The 21,069-nt window shown below is 42.8% G+C and overlaps 1 protein-coding gene across 1 annotated transcript in view; it reads right to left on the bottom strand.

The window, feature by feature from the left end:
* The window catches only part of Vwa3b (von Willebrand factor A domain containing 3B), a 178,044-nt gene that overhangs the window by 39,524 nt on the left and 117,451 nt on the right, over positions 1-21,069 (bottom strand). The window contains exons 17-20 of the mRNA XM_075978890.1: positions 14,755-14,868; positions 13,200-13,287; positions 12,949-13,105; positions 685-803 (exon numbers count right to left, since the gene is read on the bottom strand). Of these exons, the coding sequence (XP_075835005.1) occupies positions 685-803; positions 12,949-13,105; positions 13,200-13,287; positions 14,755-14,868 (478 nt within the window). The remainder of the gene's footprint in view (positions 1-684; positions 804-12,948; positions 13,106-13,199; positions 13,288-14,754; positions 14,869-21,069) is intronic.

A 21,069-nucleotide genomic window follows, 5' to 3' on the forward strand; every position in this document is an offset into this window, starting at 1 on the left:
ATGTAAAAAGTAATCGATATTATAGAGCTACCCCTCAGTGTTCGTGAGGAATTGGTTTCAAGATCCCCCTTTATGGGCTACAGATTTATCAGGGTCATGGACACTCTGTTCTTGCACGGCAACAGATACCGACAACAGCTATTGGATTTGCATGTAATCAAGGCAAACCCTCCCAGACACTGTAGGTCACATGTAGATGACTCCCAAGTCCCAAGATCGTGTAAATTCTGTGCATATACTTGCTTTGTATTTGGAGGAATGTGACAAGAAGCAGTCTGCCCACGTTCGGGTCAGACACCATTGGCCTTCCTGGTTATTTTTGCTCTGTGGAGGGCTGAGTAGAAGAAGTGGCTATGTCTCGACTGTGGCGTTGTTAAGTTATTTTTCAAAGTGTTAGGGGCCCATGTGATCAAAGCTATTGCGGTAAGAGGAAAACTTGGAAGGTTTCTTGGAAACACAAGATTTCTACGGAGTGTACGATGGGAAGGTGGCTTGTTCCAAACTGTTGGAAAGATCAGCTCAGGAGCCTAACCCAGCACCCAGTAGGACCACACGTGAGCTAGTGCTTTATGTGGATTCAGGGCCATTTTAAAACTGCGATTTCAGACGAAACAATCTAAGCCAAAACAAGAGAAAAAAGCCAAAGCAAATTATCTTTCGAGAGCTTCGGGGAATAATACTCACTTTTCGTAGGATTTAATGGCCTGTTCCACGTTCTGCTTGTAGATGTTGAATTTGACTCCTTGGGGGTTAATTAGTATCATCTTATTGGTGTCGTTGCACATATGTGCCAGAGGGGACATCTACACAGCAACGGAGACAGAAGGGAAAGTGTCACTCGAGGCTTCACGCGAGCTCTCAAATGTATATTTATATGGGTACATGCCTTTCTGACTATAAAACCCATACTGGAAGTGCAGAAAAGTAGAATGTAGCAATTCTTAAAAGTAAGAATAAGAAATATAATTACTAACTTTTCTTTTTCAATTTTAAAAGCTACGTATTTTCAAAATCATCACCGCAAAACCAACAGAAGAAAACCCAAAATTATTTCAGGGGACCCTTGTCATCACCGAGTGTTATCTTTAAAAGCTTCTATTAAGTTGGTAAGAGTAGGCAATAAGAAATAGAAATTTTATATGTGTATAATTATTACATGTTATATATAATTATGTTTGCTTATGTGTATGTATGTGCACCACATACATGACTGGTGTCTATGAAGGTTAGAAGAGGGCATCAGGGCCTCTGGAACTGAAGCTATGAGTGTTTAGGAATCATCATGTCGGTGTTGGGAATCAAACCCTGGTCATTCATGAGAGCAACAAGTGCTCTTAACCACTGAGCCATCTCCCCAGTCCTAAGAAATTACTTTTAATAGGGAAATCATTTTACTTTCAATCAAGGTTATGAAGTTCATGCTGTTTGGTTCCCCAGCTTCTAAAACTGTGCAATAATATATTAAGAAACTAGTGCAAAGATGAAAGAAGAAAGAAACTCTATATGGATATAGCTATAAAAACTGAAGAGATGTAAAGAGGTGAATCAGGGGGAAGCTGTGTCCAGTGATAACATGGCAGTGAGAGTCCAACTCCCAGAGCTAAGTGGGACTGTGAGTGCGCTGGAGAACAAGGGTCCAGGTTGTGCTCAGGTTAGCTGAGGTGACTGAGTCCCTCATCCTTGGAAGAAGGTCCTAATTAGCAAGAGAGGACATTCACATAGCCTCAGAACCAAGAACCAAGCCTGGGGAGAATATCAATGTACACACACCTTCTGCGTTGCCTTTATCTACTGCAAATTCTTCCTCACCCTTTCTCAGCTGCACTCAGCTGGGGCTTTGCACTCAGCCTATTGTTTGGTGTCAATTGGGCTGAGCCAAGACAAACAGGAGCTCATTGAAATTCTAAGTGGATGCAATTTTTTTTTGAATCTTGGAAGAATGACATTGGAACTGGAATAGAGGAATGATCTTCATAGATTGAACAAAGTTGAAACTAGGCGTAATCACTTAAAAAGAGCTCGTGAAGTAGGGGCTTATCGAGGTCCCCACAGACAAAAACACAGATAAATGGGTGGCAGAGAGGGGGGTATACGGATAGCTATTGAGAAGCTTCCATGTACAGTAATAGAAATGTCGAGAGAATACAATCAAAGAGGAAGGGCACACAAGAAGTGACATCTGACGGCACCTGCGGAAGCTTCACAAACGTGGCTGTTGCGAAGCATTAAGCTGCAAAACTGAAAAACGGTCGGAAAGACACCATTTGCTGACAATTGACGTCGCTGCTGGCCAGAGTCAAGCTGTTTGATAAGAAAAGAGCCAGACACAGTCTGTCTGTGTGTTCTGGGGAATGGGAGGGGGTGTCTGGATTGAGTACAGAGGGTGCAGCTGTCGGTGATCTTTTTTCACTGGGTCAGCTCTCACAGCAGGGAAGGGAGAGTCTGCGGCCAATTCAGAGGTTCAGCTGCTAACCTGTCTCAAGATTTAACAATAGCCTGGCCTCTCAAGTCCCATTTTCAGTTTCCAGAATAAAGGTTGCACCATTTTGAATATTTTTTAACAGTAAAGTTTTAGGTTAGAAACATAGCTTAGTATTTTTGTATTGAGGCATATACAAAAGCTTCGGTTAAGGATTACCTTTGAGGAAGGAGGGAGGGGAAATTGGTCAAAAAAGATGACATGGGGGTTCTTTATATTACTCTTAATTCCTTAACTACCTTTAAAAGTGTCTAAAACAGGTCGGGTAGTCATGGTGCAGGCCTTTAATCCCAGCACTCGGGAGGCAGAGACAGGCAGATCTCTGTGAGTTTGAGGCCAAACTGGTCTACAGAGTAAGTTCCAGAACAGCCAGAGTTAACACAGAGAAACCCTGTCTTGAAAAACCAAAATAACAACAACAACACAAAGTATCTAAAACATGCATAACATTGGGTTTTAACCTATCAAAAGTAGCTATGCCTAAAACTTGGGAATTCCAGGAGGAAGACAAAAGTTTAATGACTTTACTGTGTAAGTATTTTAAAATACATATATTCGCCCTAGAATTAAATCACTAGGACCCAAGTGAGCAAAATGGTCAAAGGTTTGGAAAATGGAAGAGAAAGGCAGGGAGTGAAAAGCTTTGGAGTTTAACCAGCTACTGAGAAACCACACAGTCAGCATGCGGCTGCTGAATGCACCTTTCAAAGGGAAGGAAACAGAACAGGAGGCTAAAGGTGAAATGCCTGGGTTTTGAAACTGAAGATTGCATAAGTGTGTAAAAAAATAAAATAAAAAGATGAAGGAGAAAGAAAGAAAAAAATCAGCCCTCAAAATAGAGCAGTATCACAAAAACTTGAAAAAAAAATCAATGCCAACCAAAATGAAAGACATTTATACTTCCCGTGGCCCGGCAGGAAAGCACCCCTTCAGAAGTCTGTAAATCTCCTAGTTTACCAAGTCTAGTGGTCAACGATAAATCAGTACTAAAAAATGCTTAGTCAAAATCCTGACTCTTGACTTCCCCTACTCAACTAAAGGCAAGTTCCTATGGTACTTCCCTCTTTGGTAGATACAGATCTCATGCCTGGCTTGGCCATTGCGAACTTGAGTGTAGCTGTTCAGATTGTGTACCACCCACACGCCTTCCTTTCTGCATGCAGGATGGGGGACACAAAGGCATACTCCACACCTTCAGTCTTTTGGTCTTAGTTTAGAGCATGGTGGTTACTTTGAGGCCAGATGATCCTCCCTCTTTGTGATGTCAAATTTAGAGTCACAAAGGACATTCCAGGGCTTAGGGGATCACAGTCAGGCTGCCTAGCATCTGGGAAGAGTGAGTGGGGAGGGCAGTGAGGGTCACGAAGAAGCTGAGGACTCAGTTTGGGAGAGAGTAAAGGGATGCGATCACAGCCTCCTTGAAAATGACTTCCTTCATACTTTTATAACTTAGAGGGGGATCCATCCGGAAATGGGAAAAAGCCTAAGGCGCCATCTGCTTTAGTTCTCTGAGGCGAAACTAGAGTCCTAACTAAATTCATACAACTACCCCTTAGTGACAAGATTCTAACTATGAGAGCGAGCAGTAGACTAGAGGGGCATGTGGGGTAAGTTTGTAGAGTTGGGGAGGCATAGAGAGATGGATAGAAAGATAGACCACAGAGGTAGAAATTTCTAGAATTTATGGGTAGGCAAAATTGGGTTGATAATTATAATTGTTCTACTCTTACATGGAATACCTTGGACCATTAACTGGAAAGCAGGTTCAAGAAAATACAACAACAACAACAATAATAATTTATCCTCACTCTCTGCCAGGAAGAACAGAGACATTCTCTACATATGCTCTCATTCAATGCCATTATAGACAAATACATTTAATTGTAGCTTTTGTTATATGGCAAACTAAACTGTCCACCAAGCTGTAATTTCTTTGTTATTTTTATGGATGGGCATTTTGCCTGCATGTCTGTCTGTGTACCATGTATGAGCCCAGGGCCAGCAAAGACCAGGAGAGGGTGTCAGATCCTCTGGAACTAGAGTTACAGATGGTTGTGAGCCACCACGTAGGTGCCAGGAATCAAACCTAGGTCTTGTGGAAGAGAAGTCAGTGCTCTGAACTGCTGAGCCTCTCTCTAGACCCCTTTAGTTGGCTTTTTTAAGTATTGCTTATTGGGGGGAGGGGGTTAGTGAAATGACTCAGTGAGTAAAGGTGGTTTGTACAATCCTGTCTACTTCAGTTCAGGTCACCAGGGCCCAAGTAAAGCTGGGAGAGTATCTGCTCCTTTCACCTCTACATGTGACCTGTGTGCCCTACCCTTATAACACATATGAATTCCAAATTGCTAGTATAATATATGTACTAAACATAAACATATAATAAAATATGCATAATATGTATTGAATAACATGAAAGACTAAAACAGTTTGATATACTATAAAATATAATTAAGTTTAGATTCTGCCAAATTTGCCTTGTTAGAAATTGAGGCACGGGACAAAGGAAGACTCTATCTGCTGGGGGAGAGTTTACCAAAATGAACAATGTGAAAAGGATTTTGAAGAGATCTATTTCTTTTTTATTCAAACATGGTAAAAATAATTGAATGTTGAAATGAAACCATGACGCTTTCACACAGTAATAGAAAAGGTCAAGTTTTTGTTTGGTTTGCTTTATGTATGCATGTCACTGTTTCTTAGTGACACCAGAAAGACAGAGGCAATGGGTACTCTCAGGACTCCATGCAAGTTGCCCCAAATGGGAGGAATAGCTCAATAAGTTGTCACAGTTTAGCATGTCATTTAAAAAAGATATTTTTAAAGGTTTTAATTATGTGTAGGCATGTACATCTGTGTTGGGCATGTGCACACATGTGCAGGTACCCGTGAAAGCCAGAAGAGGGCGTCAGAGCTCCTGGAGCTGGAGGCATAGGCAGCTGGGAACCATCTAACACAGACATTGGGATTCAAACTCAGATCCAGTGGGACAAGCAGTATGTGTCTTCGGCTCTACAATTCCTATTAGTAAATGTGATTAAAACTTATCCAAAAAATCGTTATTACATGGAAACATGTTCAGAGCAGATGCTAAATGAAGAAAATATCATGTATAGTTATGTACACAGCTATTAATTTTCAACATAAATCAGAAGGAATTTACCTGATGACATTAGAAGTAGCAGAAGATGAAATTCAGAAAACTGTGTGAAATTGATGGTTTTACATTAATCTAGACCAAATTTATGAATTCCAGTGTTTTTCAATAAATTTTTCAGCACTCAGTGACAAACCAGGCAAGGAAAAGCTCTAATTGATGTGTCTAATGAAAATGCAGAGCTCTGTGAGTCTCATGTGGTCATATTTCTGAATGCAGACATAACGGTATTCTAGAAATTGCCGTTGTTGAAACGGCTGAGCCCTGAATCTTAAGGGTATGCCCTTCAAATGGCAGTTTCTACAAGCTCTGAAGAACAAGTGAAGACAAGGTTCACAGAACTGACTGGCAAAGCGGTGGTCAATGAGATCGCTCAAAACCCATGAAAGTGTGGGACTGTGGTGTCGATTGTCATTCACATTTTAGCTCTAAATTTAAAAAAAAAAAGTCAGTCAACATTTGCTGGCATTGAGTGATACTGAGGGATGGAAAATAGAGCCTCAAAACTTCACGCTCAGTTTGACTTGGCTGAGGGTAGACTCCCAAGGGAAGAACAAAGGACATGTAGGCACCAAAGAAAGGTCCGGCCATTCCATGACTTCTTTTCCACATACCTATACTGTTTCATCTTTCTGTGTGATGAATATGTAAATAGCTTTTGGAATAACTGCCATTTTAAAAATTTTCAACTTTCCATTCAGTAGATTTAAGTTTAATCCTCCTGTATTTACTGTTTGTTTGCTGGGTTGTCTGGTTTGTTGCTGCTTGTTTGTTTTGGAGCCCAGACTGGTTTCAACCTCACTATGTAGCCCAGGCTGGGCTACAGACTTCTAGCAGTTCTCTTCGAACCTCCTGAATGCTAGGGATAGAAAAATCCTCCCGTATTTGAAAGCAGGAAAACATAATTTAAACAACATCCCTGGTCTCTTTGTAGCTAATATTCCTATCAGCTAAATGGCGAGATGAATAGATTCGTCACAGGTTGCTCTAAGATTTAGGGCAGATACTTTAATGACATCAAATATTTTTCTCAGAGCCTAGTATGTTCTATTCATCATAGAATAGATTAGAGACCCCTTTGTGGTCCTCCAGGAATAAATGACAGAGATGCTGTAAAAAGGCACAAAGCTATGCATAGAGTCCAGAGGACAAGGCAGATGGCCTTTATGGGATGCTATAACAGACACGATGAAGAAGATGATGATGATGAAGATGATGGATGTCGTCGGCTCTAAAATAATTCAGGCTAATCTTCCCAAATTATCCTTTTTAAAGGCAATTATCAATAAAGAGCTCTGAATTCTAGGCTCATCTAATGGCTAAAGCAATTTTATTCTGCATATGACTTAGTGATGAATTCATCTCTTTGAAAGAGCTAAGATAAAATTATCTGGCCTATTTTATATCTTGTAATGAACAGTTGCTAGGGCAACCTTTCTGCTCAGTATTTCATTTCCAAGGTGACAGATTTGCTACTGGTCCAGGAAGCTGGAAAGCAAAACAGAATTGTGTTTCGGAAGAAGAAAGATCCCCCAAGTAAGCCATGAATGAAACAAAGACCCCTTACAAAGCTTCTTGGCCCATACAGATGCTGCCATGCATTGAACAGAGAGGAGCCAGTTAAAATTCTCAGGGCAGAGAAAAGATTCAGGCCCACCTGCTTGCCAGTTCCATCATCTTTTCCACAAAATGATCATGGCAAACTTTAAAAAAAAAATCTCTCTAATAAGCTGGGAGACATTTTAGCATATTCTTTTTCGATTCTTCCCATTTACAGCTGAGGGTCTCTCCCAGTCTAAGGAACTATTAGGGAACAAAAGGTACAAATAGAAGGCATTGGGAGTTTACTCTTGGAGCCATTTTGTAATGTACACTACATTATTTACTACTGAAGCTACACTGCTGTGCAATAGATCTCAAAACCTCTTCCTCCCGTCTGTCTAAAACCTTGTACTGTTTGATCAACAGCTCCCACAGTCCCCCTCTCCGCTCCCTCCCTGCAGCCTCTGGAGCCAGCACTCCACCCTATGTCTAGGGCTCCATTTTTTTAGACTTTCTATATAGGTGAGATCATGCACTCTCATCATAAAAAAACAAAAACAAACCAACAGAAAATAACAGGGTCTGAAAAGATGGCTCGGTAGCTAAGAGCAAGTGCTGTTTTTACAGAAGACCCTGGTTCAGCCCTCAGCAACCATGTCAGGTGCCTTCCCCTGCCCTTTGTGGGCACTCTACTTACGTGCACATACATACAAACACATATGCATACACATAATTTTTTTAAAAATCACAGGTAAGCAAGGTATTGGATATGCTAATTGGCTTGAATTAATCATGTCACATTGTAAACTAATATCAAGTCACCACATTGTGCCCTGTAAACATATAAAGTTAGGATTTGTCAAAATAAAAGTTAAAAATGTAAAGACATAAACTCTGTTTTGGAGATGAGATTGAAATGCATTATGGTCTACCTCTATCGTCATCTAATTCTTGCCTTTCTGTTAGTGATGAAGGGTGACTTGCTGGGCACCGCACTATCTTGTCTGTATACTTGGGATGGGAATGGACGGCACCACAAAAGGCGCCAAACGCAAGTGTCCATGGGGAGATGTCCACTCCCTTCTCTTTGTCCTTGCTTTCTGGAAGTGAAACACTGGAATGTTCTCCCAGCTATCAGGATCCTAACTCCTGCTCCTCCGGAATGTTTCTGTCATAACAACCAAGTCTGGAATCTAGCGTATACTAGCATACAGTGTGGCCGTTCCATTGTGGTCTTGTTACTTCTCCGCCCCACTTCTCCCTGGCACTCTGTCGCCCTCCTCCCATCTGCAGCAGCCCCGTTACGTGTCACGTGCGTCTTTATGCTCTCCTGGCCCCTCTGTCCTTCCTTGATAACGTTCTCCTACCTAGCTTCTCCTATCTAGTCTCATAGTTTGTAATTCTTCTCCCATCCCTTTATTTACATACTGTAAATATTAAAAGTCAGGATCGATGGTAGTTTGGATGAGATGCTCCCCACACACACAGTCTCGGTATTTTGGTTCCTTGTTAGTGTCATTATTTGGAGAGATTTGGGTGATGTGGTCTGGCTATAGGAAGTATGTCGTTTGAGGCAGGCTTTGAAATAAAAAGCGTTATACCACTTGTATTTTGTTGTAGTTGTTTTCTCTGCTTTGTGCTTGCAGTACAGGATGGAGTTCCCAGCTTCCTGCTCTGGCCACGCCTGCTGCCCGCAGCTTGCTGCCGAGCTGTGCCTCCCCGCCACAAAGGACTCATCCCTGGGAACCATTAGCCAAAGCTTCCTCATTCTCAAATTGCTTTGGTCATGGCCTTTATCACAGCACCAGGAAAGGAACTGATACAGGATCTGCATATGAGAACATGTGACTTTTGTCTTTCTGAGTCTGGGTCATGACACTTAATATAATACTCTCCAGATTCATCTGTCTCTCACACATTTCATTTTTCTTTAACATCTGAGTAATGTACCAATTATTATACAGGCCATGTTCTCATTATCCACTCATCTGTTGATTGACACCTAGGCTGATCCCGCTTCCTGGATGTTGCAAATATAGCAGTAATAAGCATGGAGCTACAGGCATCTCTCTGGTAGGATATGAAGTGCTCTGGGTTTTTATTTTCAGGGCATATCATAGCCCTATTTTGAATTTTTTGAGGACCATTTCCACACGACCCCCCCGGCAGTGATTCAGGGTCCCCCATCCTTATATCTTTGCTAGCATTTAGGGTCATTCATTTTTATGATGGGAGCCTTTCTAAGCGGGATGAGAGTGAACTTTTAAAGTGGTTTTAATTTGCATTTCTCTAATGGTTAAGAATGTCTAGGGCTTTTAAAAATATTTTTGTCCATTTCTGTTTTCTGTTTAGTTAACTTCATTTCATGATCCCATTTCTCAATAGACTGCTTCATTTTTTAATTAATTGTTTCAGCTCTTTATATATTGTAGACATCAACCTCCTATTTGAAGTATAACTGAATTTTGTCTGAAGTACAGCAAAAATTTCTCCCCACTCTGTGGGTTGTGTGCTTGTTTCTGATGGTAGTTTTCTCTGATGTGAAGAAACATTTTAATCTCACGTCAGCCCATGTGTTGATTCTTGGGCCCATCTCCTGTGCTGCTGGAGTCCTGGCCAGAACAGTCTTGACTTGCCTATGACTTGAAATGAGTTCCCTACATTTTCCTCAGGCAGTTCTGGCAGTTTACATGTTAGATGGAGGACGCTGATCCACTTTGAATTGCTGTTTCTCTAGGACGAGAGCTGCTGGTCTAATTTCATTCTGTTGTGTGGCATATCCAGTCCTGCCAGGACCGTGTATTAAACGGTCTTTCTCCCCCTGTGTGCTTCTGATGCCTTCGTGTGGGTGAAATCTTGGGAATCTCTGGACATCTCAGCCCCTCACCATTCAGTCCCACTGATGTGACTTCACACAGGCCTCCACCTCTGCCCGGTGTCGGCATCGAGTCATCAATGTCTGGACTTGCCTCTCGACTGCCACGGCTTCTCAGCCTCACATCTCCACACTGCCTTTTACTTAGGCAGCAAAAAAGCCAAAGTTGACTTTTTCCCATGATAAAATCTCTCCTATTTTCCTCATGACAGAGTTGAAAATCCTTAAGCTCAATTAAAGTTTTACTTTCTCCACACATACGTAGAAGCTGGAGGACGACTAGCAGGAGCATCTCTCCTCCTTCCTGCTGAAGCCAGCCTTAGTCGCAGGTGCCTTCACCCACCAAGCCATCTCACTGGCTCTTACCTTTCCAATTTGATGGGGAGAGGAGTAGCCAATTAGCTTTCAAATTTTGTATATTTCTTACCTCATATATCTGGTTACTACTAAAGTTAAATATTTTTGTGTGTCATTTTGGCTTTTCTCTCTTTTATCTCAGATTTCTCACTGAAATATTTATCATGCCTATATACCTTCTTGGTGAAGATACGTGTGTGTGTGTGTGTGTGTGTGTGTGTGCACGCACGTGCATTCAGGCTAAATACCAGTTTATACACACACTGATATATACTCCAGCAAGTATATTAATAACGTAGTTCTTATAACCTACCTTCATTGTATATGCTACAAACATTTTCTTATACCTGTTTTTTACTTTCATACACGTTTATGCAGAATGTCATTTTTATTAATTCTTTGAGTGTTTCATATGATGCAATTTGGTAACATGCATGCCCCTCCTCTAACTCCTCCCAAGTCAACCCTCCCTTCCCCACCTGCCCTCACTGTCTTCTAAGCCCACTGAGTCCAACTGTGGTGCCCATGTACTCTTGGGTGTGGGGCCATTGACTGGAGCATGCTCTACCTACTAGGGGCCATCGCCTAAAGAAAACTGAGAACCCCCCCTTCCAGCATCTATCAGTTGCCAATAGCTCCTCAGCTAGGGATAGGGTTCTGTGCCCACCTCCTCTGTCGATGCTGGAGTTTGGACTGGCTTGAGCTTGCACAGGTCTTGTATAAGCTGTCAGACCACTGCAAGTCCATGCAGCTGCCCTGCGGTGTGTGTCTGGAAAAGCCTGTCTCCTGGCCATCATCCACTGCCTCCAACATCCCTCCTCTGCACTGGTCCATTTCAATGTAGTTAGGGGATAAATATTCTCTTTATGGCTTCTTCTTTTGATCATCCACTTGCATTCCCCTAGCCCGCCACATGTGCTTTGGAGAACTTTCCATTCCAATGTATCTCCAGTCACTGGAAAACTTACAAGGAGGGATGCTATACGCCCAAGGAAATTCTGCTTCCAAGAGGAAGTCATTAAACAGGTTTGGGCCAAATAAATCCCAAATATATGAATGAAAGAAATGCACGGAACTTGAAGAAAATGTCACCAGACTTCCTGGAAGAGATCGCTCACTTCGCCTTGGGAGCCTTGAGGCAAAAAGAACAGGGAAACCAGGGCCACCCACAACCTCCAAGGTGAACGACAACAGCCAGCAGGGTGACACTGACCTCCATCGGGCACTCTTAAATGTGACTAATGGCTAACAGAAGAGAATCCCGTTGATCTGTCTGCTGCTCTAAGTATGCCTGCCCCAGCGAGGTCAAGGCCAGTTAGAGCCTTTTCACCAGATGGTCTTGTAGAAAATCTCAAATATAGAAAAAAAAGACAGAATTGTACAATAAGCTGTCCTCCCTGATGACCTTTCCCCAATTTAAAAATTGCTCTTACCCGCTGCCACCCTGTCCCATCAGATAACCTGAGGCAGACACCAAGCATCCCAGCCATAAACATCCCAGGATGTTCCTTTAGGGATGCCATTCCCTTTAGAGCTGGGAAGCCTGAGGGTTGCTACTTGAACTTTCAGCCTCTTCGTATTTCCCAGCGGACCTTGGGCCTTACGTTCGCATCTCCTCTGTGTTTGACATCCCTCTCTAGCGCGGCTGTTTCAGAAACTGCTCTCCCTGAAGATGGGGAGCTTCCCGTCACAACTGGTCCTCGCTGGGGAAGGACTGGCTCCCGAACATACTGCCACCACTGTCGACACTCTCAGACCCTTCTGCGAAATGGAGGGGTTTCTGCACATAACCTCCCTCCATCCCTGTGTCCCTTAAGTCATCAGTGATTCATAACTCCCACGACAAAGTACATGACGTGTAAGTAGCTACTATACCGCATGGGTAGGAAGTAATGGGGAAATGTACATGCTCGGTGCAGATATAACTTTTGAGGTAAGACTGGCTGAAGCCATAGATGAAGAGTTCACAGACACCAAGGGCCAGCTGGACCTAAGGGGGCATGCATGGCCTTGGCCACATATACCCTACTTACCACACACTCATACTAGAGGCTCTTTTTCTTCCCCAGGAGAACGACCACTTCAAATCCAGCCCCCCTCCCACGCCTCCTCTCTCCTTGCTTGTGGTGGCTTTTATAATAGAGAGAGTGTCATTCAACTTGGGAAAAGAAGGGGCCTCATCGCTCTGGCAAAGCCCTCCCTCCTCCCTGGTCCTTGGTCCCTAGGTCCCTGGATGCCCACTCTTTCTCTGGGGAGCTTTCAACATCTCTGCAGCTCCACACATCCCCACAGCAGCAAGGGGCTGCAAACTGCCAGCTCAGCGAAGGCCAGTTCGTCCTGCCCTGGAAGGGAGGGATGAGTGAGAGTCCCCATTTCTCTCCCTCATTTACTGTCTCTACACAAATCTTCCAAGACAAATACCTCTTCTACAATCGCTCAAGAAATTAAAGCAGGTCATTTTTTTATATGAGCAGAAAATAAAAAAATCATCTGGAGCGGGGGAGCAGTGGGGAGGGGCACACAAACAATCCATCACATTACCTCATCGAAGACCTTGGAGGCAACATGCTTATTCAGGATGGGGACATACGTGGCATTGTGGGGCACTACCGTCCCAGCCAAGGCATCCATGATGGTGAGCTTCTTGGCCACCAGGCTGTGCGTTTGGAGCCAGTTTTTAGAGGACATGTCTGCAGAGCTAAGAACACAAGACCCTAGAGTTTAAAACCCGCAACTTAGGCGTTCACAAATAAAACCAGAACAAAATGTCCTCCTTAGACTAAAGCACTCACGTTTGGCCAGTAATGTGGCTTCCATTTCTGGCGATTCTTTCAGACAATTTGTCATCTAGGTGCTTATCCATGCACAGGGTGCTCATTTCTGTGGAGCGAGACGGCAGCGATATATATATGGGGGCTGACATCAAGGATCCATCTCTCTTGCTCGGATGGAGGGCTAATGGCAGCCCACACTTCAGAGGCCATAGTTTAACCCACCAGAGCAGGCTTTCAGGCAAAATGCATTAGCAGCTTCCCCGAGAGCCCCAGCCAGGCCCAGGTGACACAGCCCTGCCTTACCCCCTCACTCCCCACCCGCTACGCAGTGAGCGCTCTCTCCACAGAAGAATCAGACACACACACACAGTCCCTTTCTTCAAATCCATGTTTAAAACGTTTAACAAGACTATGATTTACCAGCATTAGCCCCACCACCACCACCACACACAGACACAACTACTAGCGGAGGGACTTGATCGACATTTTTCAATCCGGACCCTTTTTTTCATAGTTCTTCAGGTTAGTGAGGGAAACCAAAGACTGTTAGAGTCTGTGGAATCGTTAAGTTCAAATTTTGAAATTAGTATTTGGGGTTTTAAATGTATATCCTTCTATATAGCCTTGGATGTCTAAATGGAGAGGAGTAGTCCTTCGCTGAGTTAGCAGCAGCTGGAAGGGAAGCAGGCGAGGTGTGCGTTGGTTAAATGCTTAAGAAACCGTGTTCTAGTCGTCATATGCTAAGTCCCATAATGAATGGATTTATGTGTGCATGTAGGCAGCTGAGGACATGCAAGCTAGCAGGGTGTATGTGTCTGGCTGAGGACACTATAAGACTGCATGTGTCTGACTGAAAAAATGCAAGCTAGCAGACTGCATGTGTCTGACTGAGGACATGCAAGCTAGCAGGCTGCACATGACCGACTGTGGGTATGCAAGCTAGCAGGTTGCATGTAGCTGGCTGAGGACATGCAAGCTAGGTTGAAAGGTCCCCCACACAGTGGCCCTGAAGCAGAATCTGACTCAACCACGACAAGTTAACGCAGGGGCACAATTGTCACTCAGGTGCTTTCACTACATAAGGGACTGTGTTTTGGGCACAGGATTTAGTAACTAACTGAACTGTAGAGCATGCACTATAAGATTCAATTTATTGTTTTAAGAAAAGTCATCTCATAATTTAGTCACTGCGTGGACAAGTTCTACCTTCCTCATACTTAGCCTTATAAGTTTGACAGCTGGAACCAGAAAGAGGTTGACTGGGTGGCAAGAGTTTTAGAATTAAAGGACACAGTAGCAAACATTTCTTTTGACATGGTAGTCGAGTGAGCAGCCACGAGTGTGCCAAACACCCAGACACGAGTAGCCCAAATCCAGCCCTAGGAAAATGGAGTGCACTTAAGTAGGTATTCCTGACTTACACGCCAGCCTTTGTGGGAGGAATCTGTAACACTTGAAGTGGTTTTTTTTTTTTACTATCCCCAACAGATCCCACCCGTGTCTTTCAGGCATCAAACAGTGGGCAAAAGAAGATGAATGGGGCTCGCTGGGGTAGGGACCGTCTTGAGCTTGCCTCTGTCACTCGGAGCAGTGGTGACGCAGATGCTGGGGCTGGAGTTGTCCTTAGTGTAACTGCAGCTCTTGGAGGTGGCTATGTGGCTTCTGAGTAGGCTGGTTCTGGTCGATTCTGTTGACATCATAGAGAGAGGGGTTAGAGAGAGCTGGGAGTGGAAGGAGATGTTTGATTAGATAGAACTGCTTTGTTAAAGTGGTGTAACTTTAGGCTGGAGACGTGGCTCAGTCAATGAAGTGCTTGCTCTCCACTTACGAAAACCTGAGTTTGCTTCCTCAGAAACCATTTGAAAGCAAAAATGCTAGGCGGGGCTGTCATCCTCTCACTGGGCATGTGACAGCTCCTTAGGGCTTGCTGATCCACCAGTCTTGCCTGGTGGGAGAGATCCAGGCCAATGAAAGACCTGCCTCAAGAAAACAAAGCAAAAGAACACCCAAAGGTGATTTGTCTCCTCCATAAGCGTACACACATGCATGCGCGCGCACACACATATATACATATTTAGCTTTCCATTTTTCAGAGGATGGTCTGCCATACTGATTGCATTCTTCAGTTCTATTCCCCTGTTGAAAAGGAATCTGCTTCAAACTCATTCAGATAAGAGGAGGGGGAGGAGAGAAGGAAAGGAAGGAGAAGGGAGATAACGAGGAGGTGTAGTTCCTTGAGGTTGTAGAGCTGAGGTCCAGGTTTCCGTACAGGCAAGGGGTCTTTCTCAGCCCCTGGAGATGCTGTACATATAGCCTACCACGTGTGTCCCCATCATTAGGTCAGGCACGGTGCATGAAATTCCCCTCCCTGACTTTCTCTTCTGCCACCAGCCAGAGAAAGCTCCCATTTTTAAAGGGATTTTGTGTGGTCATACTAAACCCACCAGAATAACTTTGTGTTTAGGTTAACACAACATAATCCATAATTGCAAGAGTTGTGTGGTGTAGGGCGAGATATCTCTATTAGGTCATTTAACAAATGTTGATTATCGCGATTGCCGCCAGGCCATTTACATTACATTACCCTGTGCCCTCCGCTGGTCCTTGCCACTGGAGGATGACATTTATCAGATACTGACACTGACTTGTATGCATTAAGGAACAATGCGCAAATGGCAAGACATTTTGGTTACTTTGCACATTTGATAAACACACTGGTGGTAGATATATTCGGTGCTCTTTACAAGCTGGAGGTACAAGGACCCACAACTTCAAGTAGGCATTGGTGAACCTCCTGTGCTCTCAACCTGGACTCACTCTTCCCCACAAGACAGCAGGAATGATTAAGAGTGGGAAATCTTCAAATAGCCAGGTTTTCTTTCCTCTTCTTTTACACACAATAGTAACCCCAGTGTGTTCCATGACTGGATAAGGGAGCTTGCTGTATGAAGCTCATTGGCTTTCTAAGTAACTAGAGGGCGAAGCCTATCTTGGCTGCTTCTTTAGCCAGGAATTAAAAACAAAAAAGACACCTTTTCTTGGGAATGGAGTGTGTGGGAAAGAGATCAATGAATCACAGGAGAGAGCTCAGTGAAAAGCTGTATTTGGCAGTGGTGTAACTGCTCCCCACATGGTCCACTCCCCCTCATGTTCCATTTCTCTTCTGCATTAAACATTAAGGTAAAATTAAATTTAGTACACGGCCGCCTGTCAATATCCAGGATCTGAAGTCTAAGTGATGCGGTGAAAGAGGCAGAAGGTCATTAAGACACTTAGGAGAAGTATATACTAGCAGGTCTAGCTAAAGTCAGGCTCACCGGAGATAGGGTGCCAAAGGATCGGCCAAGGATGGGAATGGAGCCTGTTTGTTTCCACAGGCCTAGACTATTTCCTCTGGACAGTGTCATCAAAATCAAGCAGACAGGACACGCATGAGGCTCAAGGGCTGACTGCCTTGTCCTAGACTCATGAGACACCACGTGACAGCAGGGGGAGAAGTCACTCTGCTCCTAAGATACACTTAGCATTCTGGTCTGAAGAGCCCACTGCTGCTACCTCCAGCAGTACCAGAAGACGCACACGCACACACGCGCGCGCGCGCACACACACACACACACACACACAACCTGTCACAAATGCAATGAGAATTACTAAATCATTGGAACCAACCCACAAAAACAGGCCAAAGTCAACATGTCTGACAAATACAGTGGCAACATGCCAAAATAAAAGACCTCAATAGGATCCAGTGTCTCTAACATAGCAGAATGCGCATGGTATGATTTAAAAACATCACTTAGATTGTTTCCATGTTCTGGCTATTACAAACAATGCTGCTATGAACATAGTTGAGCATATACTTTTGTTGTATGATAGGGCCTCTCTTGGGTATATTCCCAAGAGTGGTATTGCTGGATCCAGGGATAGGTTGATCCCGAATTTCCTGAGAAACTGCCACACTGCTTTCCAGAGTGGTTGCACAAGTTTGCATTCCCACCAGCAATGGGTGAGTGTACCCCTTTCTCCACAACCTCTCCAGCAAAGGCTATCATTGGTGTTTTTTATTTTAGCCATTCTGACAGGTGTAAGATGGTATCTTAAAGTTGTCTTGATTTGCATTTCCCTGATCGCTAAGGAAGTTGAGCATGACCTTAAGTGTCTTTTGGCCATTTGGACTTCTTCTGTTGAGATTCTCTGTTCAGCTCAGTGCCCCATTTTATAATTGGGAAGAATGGATGAAAAAAGTATGGAATATATACATATTAGAGTATTACTCAGCAGTAAAAAACAAGGACTTCTTGAATTTTGCATACAAATGGATGGAAATAGAAAACACTATCCTGATTGAGGTAAGCCAGACCCAAAAAGAGGAACATGGGATGTACTCACTCATATTTGGTTTCTAGCCATAAATAAAGGACATTGAGCTTATAATTCATGTTCCTAGAGAAGCTAAATAAGAAGGTGAATCCAAAGACAAACACATAGGCATCCTCCTGAATATTAACCTTCATCAGACGATGAAAGGAGACAAAGACAGAGACCCACATTGGAGCACCGGACAGAAATCTCAAGGTCCAAATCAGGAGCAGAAGGAGAGAGAGCACGAGCAAGGAACTCAGGACCGCGAGGGGTGCACCCAAACACTGAGACAATGGGGATGTTCTATCGGGAACTCACCAAGGCCAGCTGGCCTGGGTCTGAAAAAGCATAGGATAAATCCGGACTAGCTGAACATAGCTGACAATGAGGAATACTGAGAACTCAAGAACAATCGCAGTGGGTTTTTGATCCTACTGCACGTATTGGCTTTGGGGGAGCCTAGGCAGTTTGGATGCTCACCTTACTAGACCTGGATAGAGGTGGGCGGTCCTTGGGCTTCCCACAGGTCAGGGAACCCTGATTGCTCTTTGAGCAGATGAGGGAGGGGGACTTGATCGGGGGAGGGGGAGGGAAATGGGAGGCAGTGGCGGGGAGGAGGCAGAAATCCTTAATAAATAAATAAATTTTTTAAAAAACCATCACTTAGAGCTGCAGAGGTGGCTCAGGTAGTTTTAAAAAGCCCACGATGCTCCTGTAGAGGACCAAGTTCAGTTCCTAGTACCTATGTCAGAGAGCTCACAGCAGCCTGTAAGCTCCACCTCCAGGGGATCTGACACCCTCTTCTGGCTTCTGTGGATACCTACACTCATGTACACATACATACACACACACATACATACACACATACACACACACATATGCTATATACACAACACATACAACACACACACAGCACTATACACACAACACACACATGATTAAAAATAAATATTTTTCAAAAATTCACTCTTCTGTGTCAAAACACATCTTGAATAACAAAAGGCAACAAAATATCATCAATGGAAACCAGAAATTAAGATTATTTGATAAGAAATTCAAAGAAGCTGTCTAAAAAAAATTTGACGAATAAATATAAATTAAGAGAATTTATAGGGGAAATAAACAAATAGAAAAAACTGATAAATTCCCTAATAAGACTTAAGTAAAAACAAAAGGAGAAGACACAAATCATGATGTCAAGACATGGGGGACATAACTATAGATCTTGCAGAAACTGAAAGTCAATGAAAGAATATGATGAAGAACTTTGCCTTATAATGTGAGAATTTAGAAAAAAAGTGACCAAATTCTCAAAAAGAATCAGGAATTTCCAAAAACCAGACAAGATGAAACATGATAAGACTATCTTAAAACCACAAAAAATCAAACTCAGAATGAAAAATCTCTTTTCAGAGATTTCTGGGTCCAATTGGCTTCGTGAGACTCTTACACAACACGCAGAAATTGCATCACTTTCTCCCAAGAAAGAAAGAGAAGGAAAACATCAACCCATTTGATGAGGATGGTGTTGGCGTGACATGAAAATTCAAAAAACAGGACTTCAGAAGGAAGGAAACTGCAGACCAGTAACTTCTGTCAACCTTGGCAAGAAAGTCCTCAAAATATTTTAGGAACTGGAGTGACAGATTACAACCGTTGTACACTGAGATGATTTAGGAAACATTTAAGGTGTTGTCTTAGTTAGCTTCACCTGACAACCTGACACAGCCTAGGGTCACCCGAAAAGGGAATCTCAACTGAAGGATTGCTCAGATCAGATTGACCTGGAGGAGTTGGGGAGTGTGTGTGTGGGGGGGGGATGCTGTCTTGATTGTTGCTTGGTGTAAGAGGACCCAGCCCGTTGTTGACGGGTGACACATCCCTTGTACAGTTGATCTGTGTGAGAAGGCTAGTTAACTATGGGCCTGGTAAAGCAGCAAGCAGTGTTCCTCTGTGGATTTGCCTCAAGTCCCTGCTGGAATTCCTGTCTTGGCTCTCTCAGTGGTCAACTATAGAGAGAAATAAACCCTTTCCTCCCCAAAGTTCCTCCTGGCCAGAGTGTTTAATCACAGCAACAGAAAGCAAGCTAAGCTAGAAAAAATATACAAGGCTGCTTCAATATTTGAAAACAAACAATGCAATCAGTCCATCAATAGATCAAAAAAGAAAAATCAATAACAATGGACACAGAAAAAGCACCTAACAAAATCCAGCACCCATTCATGACGAAAAATAAAAATCTTCCAGAAAGTTAAGTGGAGCACATTCCCAGCTTGATAAAGAATAGATGAGAATCTGCACAGCTGATGTCGTATTTAATTGGGAAAAAATTGTTTCCCCCAAATACTGGGAAAAAGAAAATGACAACCACTGTTACCTTTATTCAAAATAGTACTAGAGGTTCCAGTCACTGAAATGAGGTAAGAAAGTGAAATGAAGCCAGAAAAAAATACAAAAGTGTCCCTACTTACATAGTGTATAGTGTGACCATATAGAACATGATAGGAAATCTACCCAAAGGAGAACTCTTCATACTACTGACTTCAGTGAAGTACCCAGTTACAGATTCAACAAAAACAAGCTACTATATTTTTATGGGATATGTGGAAAATTATAAAATGCTGCTGTTAGACATCAAAGAAAACCCAAATGAATAGAGAGAAATGCCATGCTTATGAGTTGGGTGATCTTCCAAATGAAATCATACAGTTAGTGCAATTACTGAGAAATCCCAGAGAGTTTTATAATATAAATGGACAAATGTATTCTAGAGTTCACACAAAAACATCAAGACTTAGAATAACTGAAATAGTCTTTAGAATAAAAGCGTTAAAGAAATCACTGTGATACTGCTATCCCATCAATCGAGAACATATGAGAACTCTTTGCACACTCACTTGAAGACTCACCACACAAACATTTCACTAGAAATACACATTAACTGGCACACAGCAGAAACAAGGAAATGCATAACGACATCAACACCTCTAGCAACTATGGAAAAGCAAACTAAAATCACTGTGAGCTATCGCATGACCATCAGAAAGACGGAGATTTAAAAAACAATGGTAAAACATTATGCTGTTGAAAATGTAAAATAACTGGTCTCTCATTCAAACACAATGGCATGGTTGTTTTGGAAAAATTGTTCGGTCATTTTCTTCACAGCGAAATGGTGAATTACCATGGGATTTGGCAATAAAACTCTTGGCTATTTATCCTAAATAAATGAAAACTAAAGGATACAATGAATTTGTACATGCATGCTCATAATCTGCTTTATTTATAATAGACTGAACTTAGAAGTAGTTTGGATTAATCAACAGATGCACGGTTAAAGCAACTGTGGCACACCTATCACCTGGACTACTCATCAATACAAAGGAATGAACTGTTGACACATGTAAAATCTATGCATTTACATAAAATCATGCTAAGTGAGAAAACAGTCAATTCTGTGATTCTGTCCCTAAAATATTTTGAAACGTAACAGTTTAGAAAGAAAGCATAGTGATTCCCAAAGGCC

The sequence above is a fragment of the Microtus pennsylvanicus genome, chromosome 7, assembly GCF_037038515.1.
Source record: "Microtus pennsylvanicus isolate mMicPen1 chromosome 7, mMicPen1.hap1, whole genome shotgun sequence".
Lineage (NCBI taxonomy): Eukaryota > Metazoa > Chordata > Mammalia > Rodentia > Cricetidae > Microtus > Microtus pennsylvanicus.